Here is a 23,181-nt window from a genome sequence, read left to right as displayed (position 1 = left end):
AATGCAGCCGCGTAGCCAGAAGGACACATAGAATCTTAACAATACAATCTAACTAAGTAAATTGGAACTTACTTTACTTATTACTTTATATGTATTACTCCCAACTCTATTTAATATACAAATTTATCATTATACTGTAACATTCTCTCTCAATAAAATTGCCAATAATACAACACATCATAATAGTCTTACAATTGAAAAAATGATTGTTCTCGTTTTCGTTTTTGGGAAATTACAACATAGTAAAACATCTTAAATGCAACCTTTTCAAAAACAGCATTTAGAATAACAATTGAGTATTACCTAATAGTTTTTTTTTTACTAACGCATGCATTTCGCACAATCTGAGCTTACTGATATCATAAGTTGCGTCAAGGGACTTAAGAAGAATTCCGATTGTATTGACACACAGCATTTCGAGTATAACTGCGTTTACGGTAAATTGTTGGCGTGTTGATACGCCGTATTAAACAACCCAATGCGCTGCTTCTGCTTACGTTGCTCCGCCATCTGATCCTTCAATTCCATTAACTGTTGCGACAAATTCGTGACAAGGACCTGCGTGATTTCAAGTTGGGACTGCAAGCTTCTCAGTTCAATCTGTTCCCCGTCGTGCTCCACCGACGCCAGACTCATTGCACGCAGTCTCGGGAACCAGTCTAAATTCGACGACTTCACCATGGCATAAACATAACTCTCTGGTCCTGTGAATTCCGTAGGATCCTTGACTTTAATCAACACGATGAAGTACAGGTAGTGCCACATATTGTGCTCGCACTTGATGTGCTCCTCAAAACTGACGGTCTTATTGTCAAATGCAGACCGATTCAGACCGCAGATGAAACAGGTATTCTTCAGGATCAATTCCTTCTGCTGCTTCTCAGACCTAAGATCAGCGAAAGTGTCAATAATGACACCAAAAATAAGATTGAGCACAATAATAATGACCACGAAGAAGAATAGTAAATCGTAGACGACACGTGCGACGAATAATCCTTCCGAACTGCTTGGCGCACGCAGGATGTCACCAATACCACCGCCATTACGCAGACCCTGATTCAACGTGGTCACAATGCACATGATGAGCGAATCGCAGGCGCGTTCACGCACTTCACGATGGCAGTGCAACTGTTCATGTCCCGGATCCGATGAGTATTTATCATGCATTGCCTCGCAACTGAACTCATCCGCAGGTCCCGTGTGATGCGTATTGCTGTCATCATCTACGCTCAACATGAAGTCATCCTTGAAGAACATGTATCCAATTATCGAAAACATGTAGACCAAGATGAGCGCCAGCACAGCAGTTAAAATGATCGAACGACCATTACGAGTGACTGATCTGATCACGTTGAGAAGTGTTTCTTCGCGGTAAACCACGTCGAATAACTAAAAACGTCCCAATAATAAATAACAGATTATAACTACAACTACGATAACTTACAAGTACAGAAAAGAAGAACGGATGCATTAGAATACCAAGCATGCAGAAGATTAAGTAAGCTAGGTGATAGAGCAGCTCTGCGTCGGTGACGATCTTCTGGTAAGTCTTCGTCAGGGTGCCGTGGTTGCCCATGATGCTGACTAGATGGATGCCCTTGAGGAAGACGGTCAACGTTCCCAACAGCGCGAGCGTCGGCTCAGGTCCAAGGGAGAATATAAAGCGTAGAATTGTCGACGCGACAAACGTACGTATGCCAGTTTCGCGAGGTAGAGTGATCACAATGGCCGCCGCTGTCGTCATCGCCGCCCATATAAGTGCGGATACAGTTGAACTAAGTTCTAAACAAAAACAACTTAGTATACCTTCAACTTAACTTCAATTTCCAAATATATCTTACTAGGTACTGTGTCATTGAATGGATAAAACACTGCCACGATTAGATTTATAAGCACGGCGCAGTTGAAGAGGATGTTACTCCAGAGAGACATGTAGTTGCTCACCCAGAAGAGCAAAGGTTGCGCTAAAAGAAAATATATCGTAACAAATGCGATAGAAACAACATCAGACTTACTTCGAAGTTTCTTCTGCCATTTCATTTCATTAAACATCGAATCGGTACGGTCGAAAAACTCCGCTACCTTTGACCCTTGATCATCTCTTTCCGCCGTAGTAAGAATTCTATACTTGGTGTCCGTGGTAATATACTCACAGATTTCTGGAATAGGAAAAACAATTTGCTCCAAAGTGCGATCATTGCGCACAATTTCAATTTGAGCCGTGTGCGTTGCATAATACAACAACGCCAATTGTGTCTTGGCATCATTTCCTCCATCAATTGGTTTGAGCAGCGCAGCCAATTCCTTATTGTGCTGTGCAAGCTGATGGCACAGAATATAAATATTATGGCCAACTTCGCGTGGCGATACCGCTGCACCATCATCGCCCGCGTCCCCTTCGTCTTCATCATCCTCCAAGGACTCCTGGTGGAACGCTCTGCAAGCCACGTCTACCAACTGCTTAGGATTCATATTATAAAGAATCCTTTCTGCGTTTTCGCTATCACCGCGACTCTCCATGATAGCAAGAAGTAGTTTAGAAGCATTGTTCTTCAATTCTAAGACTAGATCCATTCTAGATTTCCCCAAAGGATTGATATCATTGAGGATCAACGCAGTGATTATGTCCAACCCGTTTGATTCGTGGGTGGCAATACAGTTCTGATTATCATGGCATGGCCCCTGACAGTATTCCGTGAGCGTCTCTAAAGTTTGATTGATGAGCGCCACGTTGTTTTCGTTGATGTACAATCCCAACAACCCGAGACCTCCTGTGGTCGATCCACAGATGCAATCCAAGAACATGAGCGTTTCCGATACTAGATTATAATTGGTTTTGTTATTCTGATTACGTAGAAGATTCTGCAACGATGGATTGTGATTCTCGCATAGTAATTGCAAAAACCGTAGGATTGGTTGCATTATTAACACTTTACTGGACAACCCGCTTTGTTCCTCGCGATCGCGATGCTTTTCCAACTTTTCAGCGAGCATATCCTCGAACGCGGAAACGGCCCCGACCACCATTGTACCATTATCGTCACCTGCGGCACCAATACTTCGCACGTTGGCATAACTATGCGATGTACTTTCTGCGGCACGACTGAGTTCATCTCTCAACTCCTCAGTGATTAAAATACCGTTCGATTTGGTGCCTTGCTTACGCGTTGTTTTATCCACCTCTTTACCCTCTTGTTTATCTTCGTGTGCTTTGGCGGCCATGTCCGAGGTGTTGACACTCACAGTTGACTTTATCTCTTGTTGCGAATCGCGCATTTTATCATAGAAAACTTTGAAGAATGCTTGACTAAGATCGCCGCCCATTAGTTTATTAAACATGCTCCGTTGGATGATTGGATTTCCTCCCTCGAGCAAAGCAATTCCTAACTCAACCGCCTCACTAAATATCGAAGAAGAATTTAGTGATTTTATCACTAGTTCCACAACCAAATCAGATGCGCCTTCCTTATCCAAGTGAGTTTGTACTTCGTGAAGGGTTCGACAAGCCCTGCTAAGAATCTTCGCACCTGGGCCATGCATCTGTGAAGAGACCTGAATCGATGTCACATCCACATCATTCTTCGGAATGAATGCCTTCCCAAAGTAACGCGTCAACAAACTGTTACGAAGAACATCCCCCTGAAAAAGACAGCAGTCAAAACCCACCCTGACATGAAGATCTAGAATTCTAAAGTACCGCTATATTTTCCAGCTAAATGAGCGCATGAAAAAACATGAAAATACAAATTAAATTAACAATGGGGGCGTGGGGATGTTGAACTACAGGTGACTGCAGCAATGGCACCTACCTTTTCTCCATATTCCGGATCTATCGCCATCATTTCCCGCAGAGTCTTCAGAACTTTCACACACAATTTTTCTTCTTTCTCCTCCAGAAGTTTCTCGGTGTGCTTGATGAGACGGCGGATGAAACCGCCACTTTCGCATTTCTTACGTGACTCTGTCCCCGGCGGAAATAGTAACTCTGGTCTGTAGAGTACATCAACCAGTAAGGAAAGTTCTGATTGTACCAAAGGCTTCAGTTGATCCTCCAACAAGGAGACAATGTCTTGCAGTCCTTCGATTATGCTCCTGTCCAGTCGCATCAACTAAAAACGGTACGTTAATCATGAATATTAATTAAAATAAATTTTCATATTACTTGGGATTGTGACCGTTCGATTTTGGGTAGCTTAGAAGCCTGCAACCATTTGCTTGTTTGTCGTGTAAGAATGGTCGCTTTATTGAACATGGTAGCTACCTGACTCTCTAAATCCAATGGTATAGCAATTCCTCGATTTTTAGCTACAAACAGACAGTTACAATATAAATTCTATACATTAAAGGTAAAATAAAGTAATAAGGGTAAAAAAATACAACTAACCAACTTCTGAGAGCGTACGTATACAGTTTTCAACATTAAAGCGTTGTGAAGCAGCTAACCATGGACACTGGGATACTCTAAATGCCGATTGCAACAATTGCACAAAAATGGGTTGCCGGGTCTGCAAAATACCAATTTCGTTTGCGGGTCACAAACATTGCACATTATATAGATCAAGTGTAAGATGATGAATGTGTAATAAGTATGAAGCTAAATATCCTACTCTACAAACTATCGTATAGTTTAACAGTGGCGTAAGTAAACTGCAAATGTTAATAAGTGTTAGTTTTAAAAGTGTGTGTGTTAGAATGTTTTTTGTCCCTCTGCAACTCATTTGGTTTTTGTCTTGCATTAGGACAAAAACATAGAAACTATCTACTAGTTGTTCACAACCAGCGTGCTGTAACTGTAAGCAAGTGTTAAATTGAAACAAGCAATGAAGCTGGTGCAAGTAACAACGACGAAGGTGCAGAAAATCGTGCAGAGTAAACAGTGCGCAGCAGCCATACTCCTTCGTGGAAAACGCAGTACTTACGTCGCTGGAAGGAAATGGCGAATACTTAAGCGGGGCCACGGCCGCGAACGGATCGTAGTCATCCAGCGTAGAATCGCTCCAATAGACCCTTGCCTCATGCAGATGTTTCTAGCAAAAAGAAACAAAAATACCCGCCACCCCACGACAATAGACAGCCATTATTAATCAACGAAAAAAGAAACGTGTTACACACATAAACACCGTTAATTCCCCAATAAATGTAACACTACATAAGCAGCGCCGAATTTAAATCATCTAATCGTAACTAACCACTAGCACTAAAATAACTGGCTGTTATTGTTAGAAATGGTAACGGCCCCTAATGAATAATCGCATGCAGTGGGCGGTTAGTGATGAAATACCTGAACTGTGGTGCTCTGGTCCGAAAACGGGCTGCTGAAGAACGTCGAGATGATGTTCATCACGCCATTGGTGACGTAATTCTCCAGCGCCTTGTCGTGATGCTTGCGGTCAATGGGAGCCGTCGCAATGTCGGCCATATCAACCAGGAATGAGCGCTCAAATAGGCTCCACATGTGATTAGATGTGTAAATCTCCTTCATTTCCACCTCGGTGTCAATGTAGCAATGATTAAGGAAGCCAACGTATGCTTCTTTTACTTCAGGAATGCAATCTGGATGCGTTACCATTGCGACAATGTCATCAAGGGGTAACAAACTATGGCACTTGATTTCGGTGTAAACGTTCTTGCCCATCGTGCAACAGGCAAGAAGTTTCACCAACTCGACGTGGTACCGCAAAGGGCTGCCTTCGTCCATGCTATGGCGTTCAGAGCGCATCATTTCGATAAAGTGATTGAAAGATGCCTTGTCATTGTAAAACACTAGGACATCTTCGCTAGAGTTAATCAACTAAAGAAATACAATATGAAATATCGATTTGACTAATGAAATACAAAGAAATTTACCTCTTGCATTACAAGATCCTGACATTTTCTGATGAATTGATTTTCTGCTTTTACGATCGTCTGCAGAAACTTTAGGTATTGCACATGGCGGCCATGACTTTCAATACAATGCACGAAATGTTGTATCACTTTCTCGTTCACTTCATTGCACAGTGTTGAGTTGTCTTGAAAGATTGCACATATTGTTTGAGCTTCCCGAATCTAAACAAATATAAAAAATGGGAAATTCTGATTTAATACTTGATTTAATACTTACACCAGGGTTTAAAAATAAATCCAAATGCTTGTACAATAAAACTTGATTCTGTTGATTGCCCAGACAAAAATTCTGTAAGAATTCATGAGCTAATCGCATTAATTCGTTCATCCGCACATCTTCCTTCTCATCGTACGGAATCTGCAACAAATCCAGGACCACAGTATGCACGCCAACATTACGCAACAATCTCTGTTCGTGTTTCCGCGGCTTGATCAAAGTAGCGCTGGTGCCTTGCGTGCACAACTTATTCATGCGTTTCAAAATTAATTGGATCTTCTTGTACTCGTCTGCTTGCTCGGGATGCAATGGCGGACCCACATCCAGATTAATAGCAGATCCTTTCTTTTCAATGGTGCTTAAAGTAGGCGGGGACTTTCTTGCTGGTGTGGCCGATACATCCTCATCGTCATCTTTATTCTTCTTCCCTGTTGATGAGCTATGATCTTCAGCACTTTTAGATTTGTACACCCACAGTTCTGACTTTTCTACACTTTGCCGTAATACGTCTAAATCGGCTTTGATTTGTTTGTACGATTCAACGTCACTGTCCGAAACCAAAAGTTGGACTTGCCTGAAAGCTTGCAACACTTCTTGTCGCTGACTAAAATGCCGGAAGAGTAAATGCAATGCGCCGGAAACCAACGAAGGATAATCATGCATTGTCAAGTGAAGCAAGACGCGTAGAAATGTCCTACCACCATGACCGTCCAAATCAAGAACGGCACATTCTTCACTACTACCGAAAATTCCTTCCGCTTGACTCCCGATCAATTCTAGATCAATGTTTTTCTGTCCCAGTGCGGATAAATCCGAACCGTTCCTCTCAGACTCGTCGAATTCTTGTTTAAAGATGCTTAGTAAACAACTAATACGATAATCAAGACGAACGTCAAGGATAAACTACAACAATACAACTATGATTAAATCCTGTATTACAAAATGGCTGTCTGCATCTGTACCTGCAGAATTTCGATTATTTTCAGCTTGGTATCCATTACAAGCGGATACTCTTTGAGTCCACCTTTACCATGTGAACTACCATTGGGCGAAACGACAGATCTACCGACAGGACCAAGCGCCAACGAGGTCATCACAGCTCCCATATCACCAATCGATCGGAGTACACCTCCTTCAGCTAGAGAAATGAATTATACAAGTATTTAAAATCAAATTCATAGGTAAAAAATGTCATGCCGACAGAAAGAATAAGAGACACGAAATATAGCTGTGGAAGTTGTTGTGAGTAAATCAGATTAAAATAAAAACGACGATCAAATTAAAATCGCCAGCATAAAAAACGAACACAAAAAAGATTCCATGCAAACCGTTAACGAAATGTATAAAATAGTCATTCAAAATTGAAACTCGACAGGAGTTTACCTCGCGTCGTCGTCGCACGTGAATTTTCCGACTCTTGTTCCTGAGCTACGCACACACAAACCTCGTTAATCAGTTGATACAATCAATATGCAGCGTGGAACATTAAAACTCTTTCTTCTATTACATGTAATGTAATAAAAACTTCTTTTGTGCATCAATGAAAGAAGTTTTAATGTTCCACCCTGTATGCAATCAATATTTTACGTGGGTGGTTCTCAATTTTCAGTTTACGATTGTTTGATGAAAATAGTTTGTACTTACAGTCGACATCGCCAATGGGTAAGCGTCCATCAACAAAATCGTTCTCGGAAACACAGTCCAAAATACTAAGCAACGTTTTCGTTAGTCGTAACAAATCAGAAAAACTATAAAAACCGAAATAGATTAGTTCTCTCGCCAACTTTACTACCTGCAATCAGAAACACACATGGTACACTCATACTCGCCACATCAAATCCACACAAACATACCTCAAACGTCAATTTATTCTGTTCCTGATCAGCAAAACTCCACATCTTCGCCACCACATTGCATAAATAGTCTTCGACAAAAGAAATCGTCGAGCTGAATCGCCTCTGCACCGCTTCCTTATTCTCATCCGGGCTTGTATTCCGATCATAATCGTTAATAGACATCTTCGTCGAAATCTCCGACCACAGCCTCGCATACTTCACCGGCGTGACAGGTTCCTGTGGATCGCGATCCACATGCAGGTGCAACATAAGCCTACAAAATGACGCCCGCAATTCATAACTAACACTCTCATCCGCCATGCATTTCAGAATCAAATCTATATCCAATTGCTCCGAGAGGATATTCAGCGCCAAATACTGTCGATTCAAGCACATATTCGAAAACAAATCGAGCTGATGTTTATAATAATCCAAAATGGCTTGATCATCGCGTATCCCCAGCTTTGCATTAACACAAAGTCCTGCTAAACTCATGCGACGATTACGATTCCACACCAGGACAACTTGGCGTTCTTCAATTACATCAACAATTGATTCAAAATCTTCATCGTTATCATTACCAGACAGTGAGTTGGTATCGGGAATATCTTGGACTTCTTCGATTTCTGTTTCTATAAGAATATCGCGATTCTTTTCGCTTAGAACACTCTTACAGATCAATTCCTGTGTGACCGGGATGGCTTTCCGGTTGGATATGCAAAGATCTGATAAGTAATCGAGGAATCTACTCTCCCAGTTGCGCATGTTTTTGCGTACCAGACCAACGAAAGTTTCTATCTCCGCTGCGGTGATGTGTTTTTCTAAAAGTTTACGATTGTTGTGTAGAAGAGCTGTGATCGTGTCTTCGGCGAGGATATCGTAGCCGATTTGTTTTTGCATGAAGCCGAAATGTTTTGCGATATATTCCTGCAATAATATAATATAGACTTAGAAAATATTGTGAGCATGCGTTGAACACTTACTTGATTCTTCCGGTAGTCTTGTTGACTGAGTCGCAAGATACGATAACATAATCTAAATATATACTTGTACGGTGAGTGCCGCTGGTCGTTCAGTTCTTCAATCTTCAAAAATGGCGGCTTGCCGTCGATTGACTGAAATGGTCCCTGCAGTATTTTGAATAATTGCTTAAGTATTGCCTGTTCACGCAGGAGTTTCTGACGATCGCGATTCGGATTGGTCACGATGAGATCCAACGCTTCCGTTTTGTTTTGGTCATTCTCCAATTCAGCGACAAAGTAAACAATGTCCTGCAGTAAGGTGGTAACCGCACGGCGCTCATTGTGTGATATCGTACCGTTTTCTAACTTTCCTGATAAAGATGATAAAACTTTGCAGGCGTCATTCGCAAAGTCTAAATCTCGCACTTCAACTGGTGATACTGATATAAGTGCGAATGCTTCTTTGTCTTCTTTCATCAACGCACATCCCACTTTTGACATAACAGGTTTTTCCTCGTCCTTATCTATAGGAATCGACGTAGAATGTACCCAGGTGTTAGAATAAAGATGATGAAGGCGTACATAACTCGACTGCGGTACCAAAGAATCAGCGCGTGTGAGTGTTGTAGGATCAAGCTCAAACAACGATGCGATTTCATTGGAAAACGCAACAGGGACCAGATGATACACCTGTGATTCCCCGGATGATCCCAAATCTTGCCGCAGTTTCGTCCGCATTTGATCCATGGTCTGATCAGCGTCCACATCCGCAGCTAAATATTGCCCTGTTGCCAAATGCTTGAACCTAAACAACGAATTCCAGTGTCCTGCTCCTCCTCGACATGGATCATGTTGAACCACTTCAATTTCCCACAATGCTTTACTACTTGTAGCGGCCGTTGCAGATGTTCGTCCTGTTGTCCTCAGAAAAACATTCTGAGTCTTTTTGTACTCGTCCATTGTGAGAAACTTCTCCTGCTCGGCGTGGAATAATCGCACGACATCGCCGCCTTTAAGTACGTCCTCGGCATTCTCGCGGTGTTCGAGAAACAGTGTGACTTTCCAGGAAGTGCTGCCATTTACAACATTCACTTCCTTACATCCAGGATTATCAAGCAACTCATGATTAGCTGCAACGTGTAACACTTGCTGACCGGCGTTGACTGGATTTAGAATGACTTTGTCGCCGAGCACGATATTATCACCATTCGCACGCAATTTATAAAATGGTAGAATGTAGAACCATGAGCCTTCATTACCGTTACCGTCTAAGTACACACGCATCGCATTCTTCTCCAATAACGCTGGTAAACGCTTGTTCACCGTGAGGTATTTGTTAGATTTTAAGTGGAGTAACTAGGAAGAATAGAAATAGTTGCATACATTAAATATACATAACCTTATCTGAACTCTATTTATCTATTAATTAATAATTTACCTGTACAACAGTGCCATATGGCACATTGGATCCCAACATTTTTTTATGCTCGCTGTCATTCTGCTTCTTCTCAATCTCCGCGGCATGCTGAAAAATTGATTTTATAACAATGCAGGATACAAAGTTACGAAACGTATGGGTAACAATTACATGCCTGTTAATATTAATAGATCAATATGAATTTAATCGTTTATTTAAAAGCGGACGCAAATCGTAAACATACTCACATGCAGCCGTTTCAATAATCCGGCGTCGGTGTTTGAAGTCATACTTTGTTTGGCGGCCTTCCAGAACTGCTTCTGGGCCGAGTACCGATTCATAGGACATATTTTAAACAGGCAGTCTGAAATGAGAAGCATAATATTCGAGAATAGCGCTAAATGATTACCGGTGCACTTTATGAAACTACCGCAAATGCGGCAATTGTTTATACTGCTTTTTGATTGTTATTTTATGTAGTACACGTTACCATTTTACCATACAACTTTCAAACTTCATTTTATTTCAATTTTCGTGTTTGAATTTTTGTATAAATTGTAGTTACCTCTAAATTTTTTGGGTGGATTTGCCAAGTCACCTGCTTCGGGACACACAACACAACGATCGTCAACAAGCCTAAAAAACAACAAGAATTTATCAGCACGATGTTTACTTGATAAAAACATGTTAACTCTCACCCAAGTGTGCTGAGAAAACCACTGACATTGCCCTCCGCGTACAAGGAGACAATGTCCCCAAGATGCAGGAGGCTCGAGTTGCCGATTTCGACCATCTTTACGGTACGATCGACTCCAGCTGCTCGTAATACTCCTGCGGGCTGCTGTTAGTTCACCGCTGGTTTCGGTAGCGACGACATCGCGTTGCGATATGTAGCACAGTTGCACGAGAAAAACGTAAACAAATCTTTCGTCTGTGGCTCTCGCCCGACGGTCGAGCTAAACCTGCTGGCCTGCCAATGCTTGCAGCTGCGGCGCTCACGTAGCTGCGCGCGATTGGTGCACTATCAGCAGGTCGGCACAAGCAGCAGGTTTCTGTGCGCCACAAGGCGCGCAATTCGGTTTAAAAACGATTTAAAACTTTTATTTATTCATATGAAACCTTATTCCGCCCTAAAATGGTACGTTACCATTTTGGACGCCATTTTGGCGCTAAAATTTGCATAAAAACCGCTATATACATTATTATGATTATTATAACCTGCTGATTGATGTAGCAAGGTCATCCTGCTCACATGTTTCATCTTTAGAGTCTTATCTGTAGTCATTATCGCCTAAACAGTAGTATGCATAGCAACTTGTGACAATTGTGACAGACATTTCAACGCACAACATGGCCATCACAGGTTTCGATGCCAAAGCTCATGGGCTTGAAGCAGACTTCAAACTCACCGATTATTCAACACTGCGGGGATGAGGTTGTAAAGTGCCGCAAAAGGTCTTAACAGAACTCTTGTCGGCCCTTGATACTACCTCCCAAAAATCTCCCGATGGTACCAAAGAAATAGGTAAATTTTTTACATAAATTTAACTTCAATTCTTATATTAATTAATTTCTTCAGGAATTGGATTAGATTCATGCATTATACCTCTCCACAAACATGGCCTACATCTAATCCAAAGCACAGACTTCTTTTACCCACTAATAGATGATCCATATTGGATGGGAAAGATCACATGTGCAAATGTGACCAGTGATGTATTTGCCACAGGTGTCACCCAGATAGATTCCCTACACATGATTATTTCATTGCCTGCTGCAATGAGCCAAGCACAGTCTGATGTGATACTCCCATTGATTATTACAGGTTTCAAGGACAATGCACGCGAATTAAAGATTAATATTAAATTTGATAAGCTCTTTAACAATCCCTGGTTGATTATTGGTGGGACTGCTACTTCTGTGTGCCTTGAGAATGAATTCATTAGGTAATTACATTATAGAAACCTTAGAAATCGATTTTAATTTACATTTTGTTCTAAATTTAAAAACAGCCCGACTGCAATACAAACAGGAGATGTTCTGGTCTTAACTAAACCACTGGGCGCGCAAATAGCTTGCAATACCAAGAAAGCTATGGAAGATGAAGACAAATGGCAGAAGTACAAAGCCACTGTCACAGAAGCGGAAGTGAACAACGCTTTCAACGCCGCTGTTGTTTCAATGGCGCGTCTCAACCGCCAAGCAGCTTTGCTCATGCACAAATACAAAGCGCACGGTTGTACAGATGTCACCGGATTCGGTATTGTGGGACACGCGGAAAATTTGGTAGCTTTTCAAAGTAACAAAATCGATCTGGTGATACACAGCCTGCCAGTCATTGAAAATGTGTTGAAATTTGCGAAAATTTCCTCACAATATGACCGCTTCCTAAAGGGTATCCGACCGGAAACATCCGGTGGCTTATTGATCGCGTTACCAAGCAATTCCGCTGAGGCATATTGCAAAGAACTGGAAGAACTCGAGGGTTGTCCTGCCTGGGTGGTGGGGGAAGCTGTCGACGGTACAAACACCGCACGAATCGTTGAAAATCCTAAAATAATTACTGTTAATACATAAAACTGCAGACATTTTGTAATCTGTATGACTAGAATCATTGAAAATCGATAAGATGGTTGATTCTATGAAGTTGATTGCGAATGTACATGAGTTTTGTACGTTTTTACAAGTAATAAATGATATTTTCACTGGAAATTCAAGTGTGATCAATATAAAACACAACGCACGTAACTTTTCTCTATAATATAAATACATACACATATATAAGTATATTATTTCTATATAAATATATACATATATGCATGTATCTCGTATATAATATGTATGTAATATGAATAGAGCAAAAACATGAACATTTCCTCACTAACGATATTTGTTTCGAGATCAATTTATAATTCACCTACAAGAATATTCTGCGTGTCGGTAGATTTAATCCTTATCTTATATTATATATTTATATATATATATTATCATGGTTTGTTATTAATCGTGTTTCGTGTAACCCGAAATGTGAGTGTGTGTGTGTGTATGGGGTTTGGTATTTTCTCGTCATTATTTTTCTATAAAAATTCTCAACAACATTAGTTTTCAATTAATTCTCTTACATATAATGTAATCATTTGTGGCGGCTACGGTTTAGAAAACGCACGCGTTAAGACATAACCAACTTGTTTCGCTACTTCGCTTGCCCGCGTTGACCATCGCATATAATCGTCGATTATACTAAATTACTGTGAGTGTGTCTGTTCTTTTTTTTCTTCTTCATGGGAAAGAGGGCTACGCACTACGAGCACTACCAAGCTATCAATTGTCTGTCAATCTGTTCGGTGCTAGCTTAACACTTAAAAAGTTTTACAACATTAGTACATACGATAATACTGTAACTCGATCGATATCGATATTTCTTTCGGCGTGCGAGTTTCGTGATAGTACAGAAAATTATTGTGTCGGTGGTGTAAGTATGGAAAATGAACCATTGTCGATTATTTACAATACGTGGTCAAATTTCGACTGGCGGACAATCAACACACCTTCGTCTGCGCGATTAATTACTTACTTAAAACAGAAAACATAACAGTAATCAATAGTTATCAACATTTCAAAATAATAATAAATAAATAATGCAGTGCCTATGAGTAATTCAATTTTAAAATCATACAAGTGTAGAAATAAGTAAGTATATTCCTAGAGCGTTAGTAGTTTCTTCGTAATTAGCGCAACAAAATCGTTCATAATAAAATAATATGGCTTCATTTCGTCCTAATTTTAAGAAATTATTTAACTTCTTCTCCCTTGCGGTTAATATAAAATTATTTAACAGAATTACAATATTTATATACTATATATATATAATATATATCTCGTTTCACTTGATCATTATTCACAACATAACCAACTTTGTGTTTTGCGTAGACATATATTTTGCTCGTGGTCCACGTTTGCAAGATGCAAATCTGCAAATATTGCGTTGCTTAAAATGAGAATTCACGTGCGGAGTTCGCTTGCCAAGATGCCAAGAATGAGTACGTGATACTTGTATTCCTCTGCGCTCGCGCCGTATATAATATATTTGTATAATCTATGTTTGCAAATTTCTTTCGCTTTGTTTGTTTGTAAATATATACCTCTCTAATAATTATAGAATTTGTTTCTTCATCGAATCAACAATGAACATTGATTGATTGCAACGATTCGTTAATTGCCTTCGCCACCATTGATAGAAATGACTTGCGCTTGATTTCAAACGGAAAACAACCGATAAATTATTGGATAACGGAACGAAATCGGCGAAATCAACGCACCGAACATAATAAAACACAACAACTTTTTTGTTCGACGTAGAAGGAAGACTTAAATACGGCTATTGCACAAAAATCAAGTGGGCTAACTCGACGAGCTCGGCGGCGCCGGCGTCGACGGACTGTTAATACTATTGTTCGACGTGGCCATTATACGCTGACGCACTTCGCGGATCTTCAACTGCAGCTGCGACTTGCTGCTGAAGACGTCCTTGTGTTGGCTCTGAAACGTGGTGGTCGCCTGCTGGCTGGGAAAGTACGACTGCTGTTCGTCGAACAGCTGCATCACCAGCTTGCGCTTCATTTCGAGCATCTTGCGGTGGCCCTTTTCTGGATCGCGCCCCGTACCTGGTGTCTTCGGTGTACGGGGAGAGCTTGCCTCACCCGTCTCCATGTATTCTTTGAGAAAAAATAACAAATAAATTATATGAGGTATAAAAAACTCTTGGGATCATTACCTCTAACTGTTTCCACATTAAACAACTCCGGAAACTCTGGCCCAAAGAAGACGGTACCCGTGGTACCCGTAGTGCGGCTGGCTGAAGAGATCTTGTTGGCGCTGGTAGCCGGTGTGCCCGTGTCGGAATCCTCATCCAATGATGAACGATGGCTAAGCGGCAACGAGCGCTTTTTGTAATTGGGAAAGACGCGCGGGCTCGATGGCACTGATATGGCGCTGGGCGATTGGCAGTCTTCGGGCTTGAATTGCGGCAGCGATGAGAACTTTTTCTTAAAGTTGACTTGCTCCAGAATTCTATAATTTACACCAATCATATAACACCTCCATCTATTTATACATGAAAAACAACATACTTATCCATTCCATCTTCTTTGTTTTTCTTGGAACACGCCTTCTTCGTTCGGGGCGAAGCTAAGGGCTCGCTAGGGGTTGTTGGTTCCTCGCACGAAGGTACCGAACTCGGGAGACACTCATGTCCGCTCACCACTGATGAAGAAGTTGTGGTGGCAGTTGCCGCTGCAACAGCTACAAGAAAACCAGTTATAAAGCAAAAAAATAAAGTTAAAACCAATAAAAAGTGGAGGGGGTTAAATAAGATTACAAATATAAGGAAATGCTTACCCATAGATTGACGCCGTTGAAGCGGAGCCTTCCCAAGTTGCGCTGGAGTAGGTGCCAACTTAAATTCAGGTTCCTTCATCGTCCCAATCGGCCCTGGGAGACCATGTGCACCCGCCAACGAAATATGCGGTGAAGTGGGTACATCATGTGGTGAGCGCAACGCCAAGGGTTCATCTTTTATCGAATGAGCTACAAATTACCCAAATTATTTTTGTTTCAATAAAAGTTTTCTTTTTAATCATACCTGTGATATTGTACGAGAAAGCACTAGAAGTATCAGTTGGTGTACTTGTATAAACACCACCCTCATGCCCCGATGACCCATTACTAATCTTGTTCTCCATCTCCCGTTCCCGATTCAAGCTCTGACTCACAATCACCGACTGCATGGTAGGCATGGCCGAAATAGTCATAGCCGGAGTGGCAACCGTACCAGTGGTAACAATCGTGGGGGTACCAGGTAACTGACACGTGGTCTGTGTCACCACCTCTGCAATCTTAAACGGTTGTGGTACACAAACGTACTTCAAGGAATGATCCGCGGCTGACGTAGCCACAACAACGACTTGCTGTTGTCGTTCCGGTTCAGCCAGACACAAGGTTGTGCCCTGCCCGCTGGTTGCAGGCGGGTTCATAAATGTTAAACGCACCGGTTTCGCCTGTGTTTGAATATAGGTCGCTGGTGACTGCTGTAGAGACGATGAACTCATATGAATGACATTCGATGTTTTGACCGTCGTGGGATTTAGAATGGTTACAGTGGCGGTTGCAGCCGGTGATGGTGGTTCGGATTTGGCGGATAACAGCGAATTGGGTGTTTGTACCTTGATGTTCAGCGCGTATGTATTACCCGATGGCCAAGCACCACCCTCATCGGATTTGTGCTCGGATTTGAAAGCTTTGGGTGATGCGAAAGCACCGCCTTTCGGCTGGAAGCCGCTGACGCCCGAAGGGTTTACAGGGGAATGGATAGGGAAGCTGAGCACGGTGGTCGTTGGCACTGGACTGAATTTGGACGAGGGTTTGATGGGCTTGGGTTTTAAGGTCACGTCTCCGGGACTTGGACTGTAGCGCTGCTGCTGTTGTTGTTGTTGTTGGGAAGACTGATTCGTATCATTCGTGAAGTTGTTCGTCTCGTGATCGCTGTGTTCCGAATCCGAATCCGTCACCTTTTCTTTGCACTTAAGGTCCAGCTCTGTTGGCGCATCCTCGCAAATGACCATTTGGTCATCATCAGATGCATCGCCATTGTCTTCCGGTTCACATGGACGCGGGACACTCGGTCCGGCGGGTGAATGCGCGCTGGGACTAATTGGCACGTCGTTCGCTTCCATTCCATCGCCGGTGGAGTTAAGTTTACTGCGACCCGAACTGGTCGATGATTTTCGGCGATCTTTATTGCACCACTTCCACTGCGGATGCGCCTTAAAGTGTGCTTCCTTGACATCAGAAGCCAAATCGTGGTACTTTTGCTTCTTCACCGGTTCCAAAGCATACCACCATTCGCCCAGTATCTTGGACACCGTGCGATTATCCTGATTCGGAAATTGTTTGTGTACGTCGGCGCGATGTCGTTTCGAAAATATCATAAAGGCGTTCATTGGTCTACGTATCCGTTCTTTACCCTTGTGTAAAGCACTCAGTGATTGACTGCGTCGCTTACTGCCACCGGTGGCGGCATTATTCTCATTCGGCGTCTCGGGCGCCTCCACCTCGAACACATCGTCATCGTCGTCGTCGGCCGCCACTGGCATCGCCTCCGCTTCCGCATCATCACCATGTGAACCATGGGTGCGTTCCGTCTTGGCCGCGACATGCGGCTGCGGGCCAACGCTAGTCGTGATCGAGATCGGCGGTGCCGACAGCGGTGGCGATAGTTCTGAGAGCGGAGGCGACACGTTTCCCGACGGTGTCGTCGTCAGTATCGGCACCAGCCGGTGCCAGGGTATCACCAATGTAGATTGCGCATGCGCCTGTGTCTGAATCGCAGGCGGTTGCTGTTGTGGTTGCTGCTGGACGTGCATATGCAGCAATTGTTGCTGCTGCGGCGGTACCACCATGGGCTGTTGTTGTATAATTGACTTCTCGTGATTATTGTTCAGGTGATTGTGGTGATTCGAGTTGATGTGATGCTCAACCGGTGCCGTCGTCGCAACCACATGATTCTTTTGCACATGCGTTGCAATCGTCCCCGACGATATTCGCTTCACAACCGACGACGGCACACTGGTCACAGCAGGCAGGACAGGCACCAAGTGCGTTGGCCGCACAATAACCGGCAGCAATGCACCGCCACGTGGCGAATGCTGATTATTATTCTTAATTGTCTGATTCCGGTCAATCTGCATGATCTGTTGTGGAGCGTATATTGACAACACGGCTTGCTTCTGACTATCCTGCTTGAGCTTATCATCGCCACCTTTAATAACAAGCGACGAATTCTCCTGCACAGGCGGCAACTGACCATATAGCGATGCCTGTGTAATTTTCATACCATCAACATTATTCATTTCGGGCACATGCTGCTGCTGTTGATTTGTGAGCACCGTCTGAAGAATCACGCCGGGTTGTTCGGCGCTCGTCGGTGGCCATGAGGGAGATATTCGTATAACGCTGTTGTTTTGTCCAGGACGAACTAGTTCCGGCCTACGCACATTCAAAACATAAATAAAAATCAACAAACCAAAGCGTTAGAACCCAAAAACCAACCTGATAACAGTCTGCTGGTGATAGGGCGTTTGTATATTGCATCCGGGCGGGCCTGGTGAGACGCGCTTCAGCCCCTGTTGATAACTGGTAATCGGCATGAAGACGTTATTCCGCGAACCGACCGTCAGCGGCGATTGCATCGTCAATGGGGATGAGCCTTGTCCATTTGGTGAAAAGACTGGTGTGTCTGAACGCGAGCCCGCCATCGACGCTGCAAAAACATTGAAAATATTCACTACGTTCGCACAAAACACAATAAGATTAGATAAAAATAAAATTAAAACAAACGCGTGTTTTTTATTTTTAATGTACCTAAATACCAGTAGAGTTCACGATTTCTCTGCTCCATCTTCAGATACTCTATCGTAGCCAACAGATCGTTATACTCCATATTTATTAAATAAAGTTGAAACTATTGCAAGCATGTACACGCGCGTGGTGTAGATTGTAGACGACTGAATTTGCGATATCGTGACGGTATTCATGAATGTGCGCCCGTCGCCAGCACGAATTTGACGCGTTCAATGCCAAGTAGATAAGTTTTTTTCCCCGAAACGCGGTGTTGTGTTGAAAAACTACGTGATTCATGCGCACTCACCTAGCATACTGGCCACTTCGGTCTCCTCCTGATTGTAGCGCATCGACGGATGACGTTCGTTACAGCTGGGCGACGTCTCCGAATCACGGCTGGTATCTTCACCATCGTTCTTGCTACCCGCACGTGACATCTGCCCACCCATACCGGCGCTCGGCCGCATCGTATTGCCCTTCTGGCTCAAATGCCGCGAGCAAAACCCGCGCCGCTGAGATTCCTTGATGCAGTCGCTGTTGGAACACAGACGACGCCATTGCTTGCCGTTGTACTTCTTACGTATGCCATTCGGATTGGTAACAACGTCGCCCTTTTTGTATTTGTGCGGCGTGGCGGCCTGACTGCGCGGCGTCGTCGGCTGCGAACGCTGTGTAATGCTACTGCTTGAACTTGTACGACTCTGCATGCTACTGCTGCGTTTACTACTACCGGAAAGCTTCTCGCCCTCCACGGGGAAATTAATATCTTCGCGCGGTAGATCATCATCGCTCTCATAGTCATCGAACGGACGCCCGTTTGGTTGCGGCGGCGTGCCGAGTGAAACAGGTGTGCTGAGCTGAATCGGCGGCGGCGAGAGGCCGTAATCATTCGGTTGGCCTGCAACGTGAACGACGCCCTCGCCATACGCCGATGCCGGTTCGAGACTCTCCAGCTCCTCACACCAAGGCGCACGCAGCAGACGCAAATCCGCACGCTTTACCACATAGTCACCCAGGGTAGTCGTGACCGTAAAATGCGGCCGGTCAATGCGACGCACGATACCCTCGATAAACGCCGAGCGTTCGCCCGGGGGACGCACGCAAACACGCATCGACAACTCCACCTGATTCGCAAACGGACTGGCATCGCTGATTATATCCGTACAGTCGGGTCGCAGCACATTGTGATAGCGATAGTCTTCAACGCCGTTTACTTCCAGCCTAACAACCACCTATAATACAACATAACCAAATGTGTCATCAACATAACCAAATTTCAGAGGTCATCTTACGTAATTTCCGGCAGCTTCACGTATCTCGCCCGGATAGTACGAATTCTGGCGCCTGGCGAGCACACGGTGACTCTTCCATTCTTCGAGATCAATATCAGTCTGTCTGTGGGTAATTTCGTCATCTCGCGGCGGGCAGGAGTAGTCCACCGCCGTCGCCTGAGGCGCAGCCGGCACGTGCACGATCGAAGGGCACTGCTGGTGCGGCGACTGCAACACCACCACCTGCTGCTGCTGTGGCGGTGGCGGCGGGCGGTGATGCTGAATCTGTTGCTGATGATGTTGTTGTTGGTGGTGTTGTTGTTGTTGAACGTGCGGTTGTGGTAGGTGCTCCTGTTCGAGTTCGGACGGATCGAACTTTCGCTTCTTGGGCAGCTTGCACATATCTCTATTCGACATTGTCCGAACTTTGGGGGGTGCACACACACGCACGCACGCTTTAATCGGAAACCGCCGTGGTGCTCATCGTTTCTTCCGCGCTATGTCGTCTGATTTGCGACTTGCGTCGTCGTCCATGCTGCAAACTGTAACACAAACAACACATAAACCACCCAGACTCAATCCAAATTACAGTGAGCATAACAGTGCGCAAATATTTGCCGAAAATTTGATTCGCCTTTCGCATTGCTGGTGATAACGCCGCGCGCGCGCGCCGCCGTGAGTGAGTGAATGGTGCACACACAATGCATGCAATTAAAATCGAACGTCACTATCAACGATAATCGCGCGAGTACAACCGCAGTGAGTGACTAACCCAACAAATACGGTTTTACAAACGCTTCGTTCATGCGAGTGTTGTCACTTTACGCAGAGCGCACACATCCGCGCGTTTGGCTGCGAAACAACTCAACAACACAAGCCAAGAGCATAAATATAATCAAAGTTTTAAAAAAACTACCTGAAATATTCATCATTCCAATAATTAAACTCATTTAAATAAAACATTTAAAAAAAACAAATTTTTAAACATTTTTTATGTAAAAATTCAAACTTTTTCCCAAATTTTCCACTAAAGAATGATCACAGACGTGAACATTTCCTACTGCCCACGATTCACGTACTCTCTTACGTCTAGTGCTCAAGTACTCGCGTTTTACTATGCGGCTACTACAACTCGTTGTGAATATGAATACACATACACACCGTGTAGACTCGGAGCGTGTTCCGAGAACAAAACGTATGACTAGCGACCCGCCAACGTACGCGCGCCTGATGATGATGATGAATAAATACACGCCGCCGATCGAAGCCGATGCGTTTCCCGGAATGCGCTCATCGTGCTGCTATCATATTATAGAAACACAAAAAAAACACACACTCACTCGCACACCACTTTCGTGCACGCTACTCAACGCGCAGTCTCGCTTATCAATCGCGGCGATTTTTCATCCTCGTTTCCTCCGATGATGATTCGCACCACACGCACAGCACAACAACAACGCCAGTGAGCAGCACACACGAAAAATGAACAACTTCTCCACGGGCTGGCGCGCGCCGCGACTAACAAATAGCTCTCGATCCTACGTTCGTCCTACCGTCGAACCAACAAGTACCACACACACACATAGCACAACAGGTTCTTGGAGGCGACGCGCAGGGGCGGATTAAATCATCACAACTCGTCAACTGGATCGATGCACGCATGCACAATAGCCGCGCGGATCTAACCTCAATCGAGTGCATGCATGCATTTTAAATTGCACACACAACACACACACAATTTCGATGATGATTATTCGCTCTTGGGTAAACATTGAGAACATGAAACGACTAAAAATAACCGCCGGCACATGTGTGGCAATCGCGAGCAATTCCACCGCTTTACGCGCATATCAGCATTTCGACAATGCTTAGGATAAATAATTAGAATTCGCTATTGCTACTTGACCCCTAGTCTAGTTTTACATAACAAGCGGGTGTTATTTAATATTAGTTCGCGCTAAGTACGCGTCTGTCGATGGAATAATGGAATAAAGCGACCGCGTAGAAGAAAAAAAAAGAGAAAGACTGGTCAAGTGTACGGGGCGAAATAGTCAGGTAGACCGGTCGGCTACTACTATTATTCACATTGTGCACAACACGCCGATTGGTATAAACTGCTCGAAAACTCCAAACCGGCCACATTTTCCCGAATTATTAATGAGTTATTTCGAGATGCGCATGCAATCCGACGTTGTTTTCCTCATAACTTTTTAATCATTCCACCAATTCGATTCGTTTCTTCACTGGTAAACCCAGAATTTCATACGGAATCAATGTAATTAATTTTGTTATTTTATCCTGGGTCATTTTTGAGTAATTAACAAAAATGTGATTAAAAAATTAAAAATTTTGCGCATGGGAATGAATGAATGTTTAGCGATTGTTTGCAGTGCGCGCGCAGAAATAAATAAATAAAATACCATCCAGGATCGTAATCAATGCGATACGTTACCTAATTACACTCTGGACTATCCGAGGAAAGTCTAATCCGATAATTGGCCGCGAGTCGCGGGCATCGCTGGTGCTTTGTGCGCGGCTTTCGGTTTCGTTGCTCGCCGCTCTCGGCCGTGAGCAATGAACAACACATACAACACACACCACGGCGGACTTGTCTCTCGCTCGATTCATAACCTTCTGTGCGTGCGGCGCGTAGTAGCAACACCCCCGCACGGACACCCTGCAAACCAGCTCCGCCGTGCTGTTTCCATGCAGATTCACATTCACGCATGCATTTACACACTGGACGACAACTAACTCACCTATAGCTGCGCAGCCAGCGCGCTCGCTTTGTTCGCTCCGCTCGATCGTCCCGCTGCATGCATCGTTGGTGTGTATGATGTTGCTGCTCTCCTCCGCCGCCGTTTGCTTGCCCCTGCTGCTGCTGCTGCTGCTGCTGTTGCGGTGGTGTTGTATGCTGCTGTAGCTGCTGCTGGGTGCCAGTGGTGCCCTGTTGCTATCGCGATTGGATTTCGCCCCGCGCGCGCGCTCGCCGATTTTGGCAACGATTGCCCGCGACTGCCGCACACACGCCGATCAGATGCGCTGCATTTCACACCCGCTAATCACTCGCGCGGCATGATTTCTATCAATGGGCCTCGAATGAAAACAACCGACGGCTTTGTAGTGCATCGCGGGCCGTACCGCTGACGTTGCCTACCTCGGCTCGCCTGCGAGAGTTACCTAGGCACCTCGCTTC

General features: G+C 44.0%; 3 protein-coding genes across 11 annotated transcripts; 1 reads left to right on the top strand and 2 right to left on the bottom strand.

Moving 5' to 3' along the window:
* Nucleotides 1-72: 72 nt before the first annotated feature.
* Itpr (Inositol 1,4,5,-trisphosphate receptor) lies at nt 73-11,494 on the bottom strand. Of its 7 annotated transcripts, XM_065309529.1 has the most exons (21): nt 11,016-11,494; nt 10,883-10,953; nt 10,566-10,681; nt 10,339-10,425; nt 8,922-10,256; nt 7,957-8,865; nt 7,748-7,895; nt 7,487-7,531; nt 7,066-7,241; nt 6,104-7,006; nt 5,848-6,048; nt 5,282-5,791; nt 4,920-5,027; nt 4,385-4,505; nt 4,163-4,305; nt 3,810-4,109; nt 3,698-3,712; nt 2,016-3,639; nt 1,842-1,964; nt 1,445-1,782; nt 73-1,389 (listed from the first exon to the last, which is right to left on the bottom strand). In XM_065309529.1, the coding sequence occupies exons 1-21, from the start codon at nt 11,108-11,110 to the stop codon at nt 433-435; spliced, it is 8,325 nt and encodes a 2,774-aa protein (XP_065165601.1). In that variant the 5' UTR covers nt 11,111-11,494; the 3' UTR covers nt 73-432. The 7 variants fall into 7 exon arrangements, with proteins under 7 accessions (XP_065165601.1, XP_065165603.1, XP_065165602.1 ...); XM_065309531.1 differs by lacking the exon at nt 7,487-7,531 and having other exon boundaries at nt 11,016-11,311; XM_065309530.1 differs by lacking the exon at nt 3,698-3,712 and having other exon boundaries at nt 11,016-11,310.
* Nucleotides 11,495-11,535: 41 nt separating this feature from the next.
* LOC135797278 (inactive selenide, water dikinase-like protein) lies at nt 11,536-13,029 on the top strand. The gene is made up of 3 exons (XM_065309542.1): nt 11,536-11,842; nt 11,897-12,263; nt 12,330-13,029. Exons 1-3 carry the CDS (start codon nt 11,668-11,670, stop codon nt 12,892-12,894), a joined length of 1,107 nt encoding a protein of 368 aa, XP_065165614.1. The 5' UTR covers nt 11,536-11,667; the 3' UTR covers nt 12,895-13,029.
* A 33-nt stretch (nt 13,030-13,062) lies between these two features.
* On the bottom strand, nt 13,063-22,884 carry cic (Putative transcription factor capicua). Of its 3 annotated transcripts, none has more exons than XM_065309539.1 (9): nt 22,745-22,884; nt 20,007-20,527; nt 19,022-19,946; nt 18,424-18,634; nt 15,959-18,360; nt 15,715-15,903; nt 15,447-15,618; nt 15,092-15,387; nt 13,063-15,032 (listed from the first exon to the last, which is right to left on the bottom strand). In XM_065309539.1, exons 2-9 carry the CDS (start codon nt 20,400-20,402, stop codon nt 14,719-14,721), a joined length of 4,905 nt encoding a protein of 1,634 aa, XP_065165611.1. In that variant the 5' UTR covers nt 20,403-20,527; nt 22,745-22,884; the 3' UTR covers nt 13,063-14,718. The 3 variants fall into 3 exon arrangements, with proteins under 3 accessions (XP_065165611.1, XP_065165612.1, XP_065165613.1); XM_065309540.1 differs by lacking the exon at nt 22,745-22,884 and adding an exon at nt 22,438-22,538; XM_065309541.1 differs by lacking the exon at nt 22,745-22,884 and adding an exon at nt 21,326-21,472.
* Between the last annotated feature and the right edge of the window lie 297 nt (nt 22,885-23,181).

Source organism: Atheta coriaria, unplaced genomic scaffold (genome assembly GCF_025399875.1).
Source record: "Atheta coriaria isolate IRGN ID8LTWV9N9 unplaced genomic scaffold, Caltech_Dcor_3.1 hic_scaffold_8_pilon, whole genome shotgun sequence".
In the NCBI taxonomy this organism is placed as follows: domain Eukaryota; kingdom Metazoa; phylum Arthropoda; class Insecta; order Coleoptera; family Staphylinidae; genus Dalotia; species Dalotia coriaria.
The sequence above is the reverse complement of the archived record's forward strand: the minus strand, read 5'-3'. Positions and strand labels throughout refer to the sequence as shown.

Excerpts from the sequence above, each read along its gene's own strand:
- Itpr (XM_065309529.1), bottom strand. The coding sequence starts at position 11,110 with ATGGTCGAAATCGGCAACTCGAGCCTCCTGCATCTTGGGGACATTGTC. Across the intron at positions 5,792-5,847 it reads AGGATCTTGTAATGCAAGAG|TTGATTAACTCTAGCGAAGA; the intron begins GTAAATTTCTTT and ends GTATTTCTTTAG. Across the intron at positions 4,110-4,162 it reads TCGAACGGTCACAATCCCAA|TTGATGCGACTGGACAGGAG; the intron begins GTAATATGAAAA and ends TACCGTTTTTAG.
- cic (XM_065309539.1), bottom strand. The coding sequence starts at position 20,402 with ATGTCGAATAGAGATATGTGCAAGCTGCCCAAGAAGCGAAAGTTCGAT. Across the intron at positions 18,361-18,423 it reads CACCAGCAGACTGTTATCAG|GCCGGAACTAGTTCGTCCTG; the intron begins GTTGGTTTTTGG and ends GAATGTGCGTAG. Across the intron at positions 15,388-15,446 it reads AAAGAAGATGGAATGGATAA|AATTCTGGAGCAAGTCAACT; the intron begins GTATGTTGTTTT and ends TGTAAATTATAG.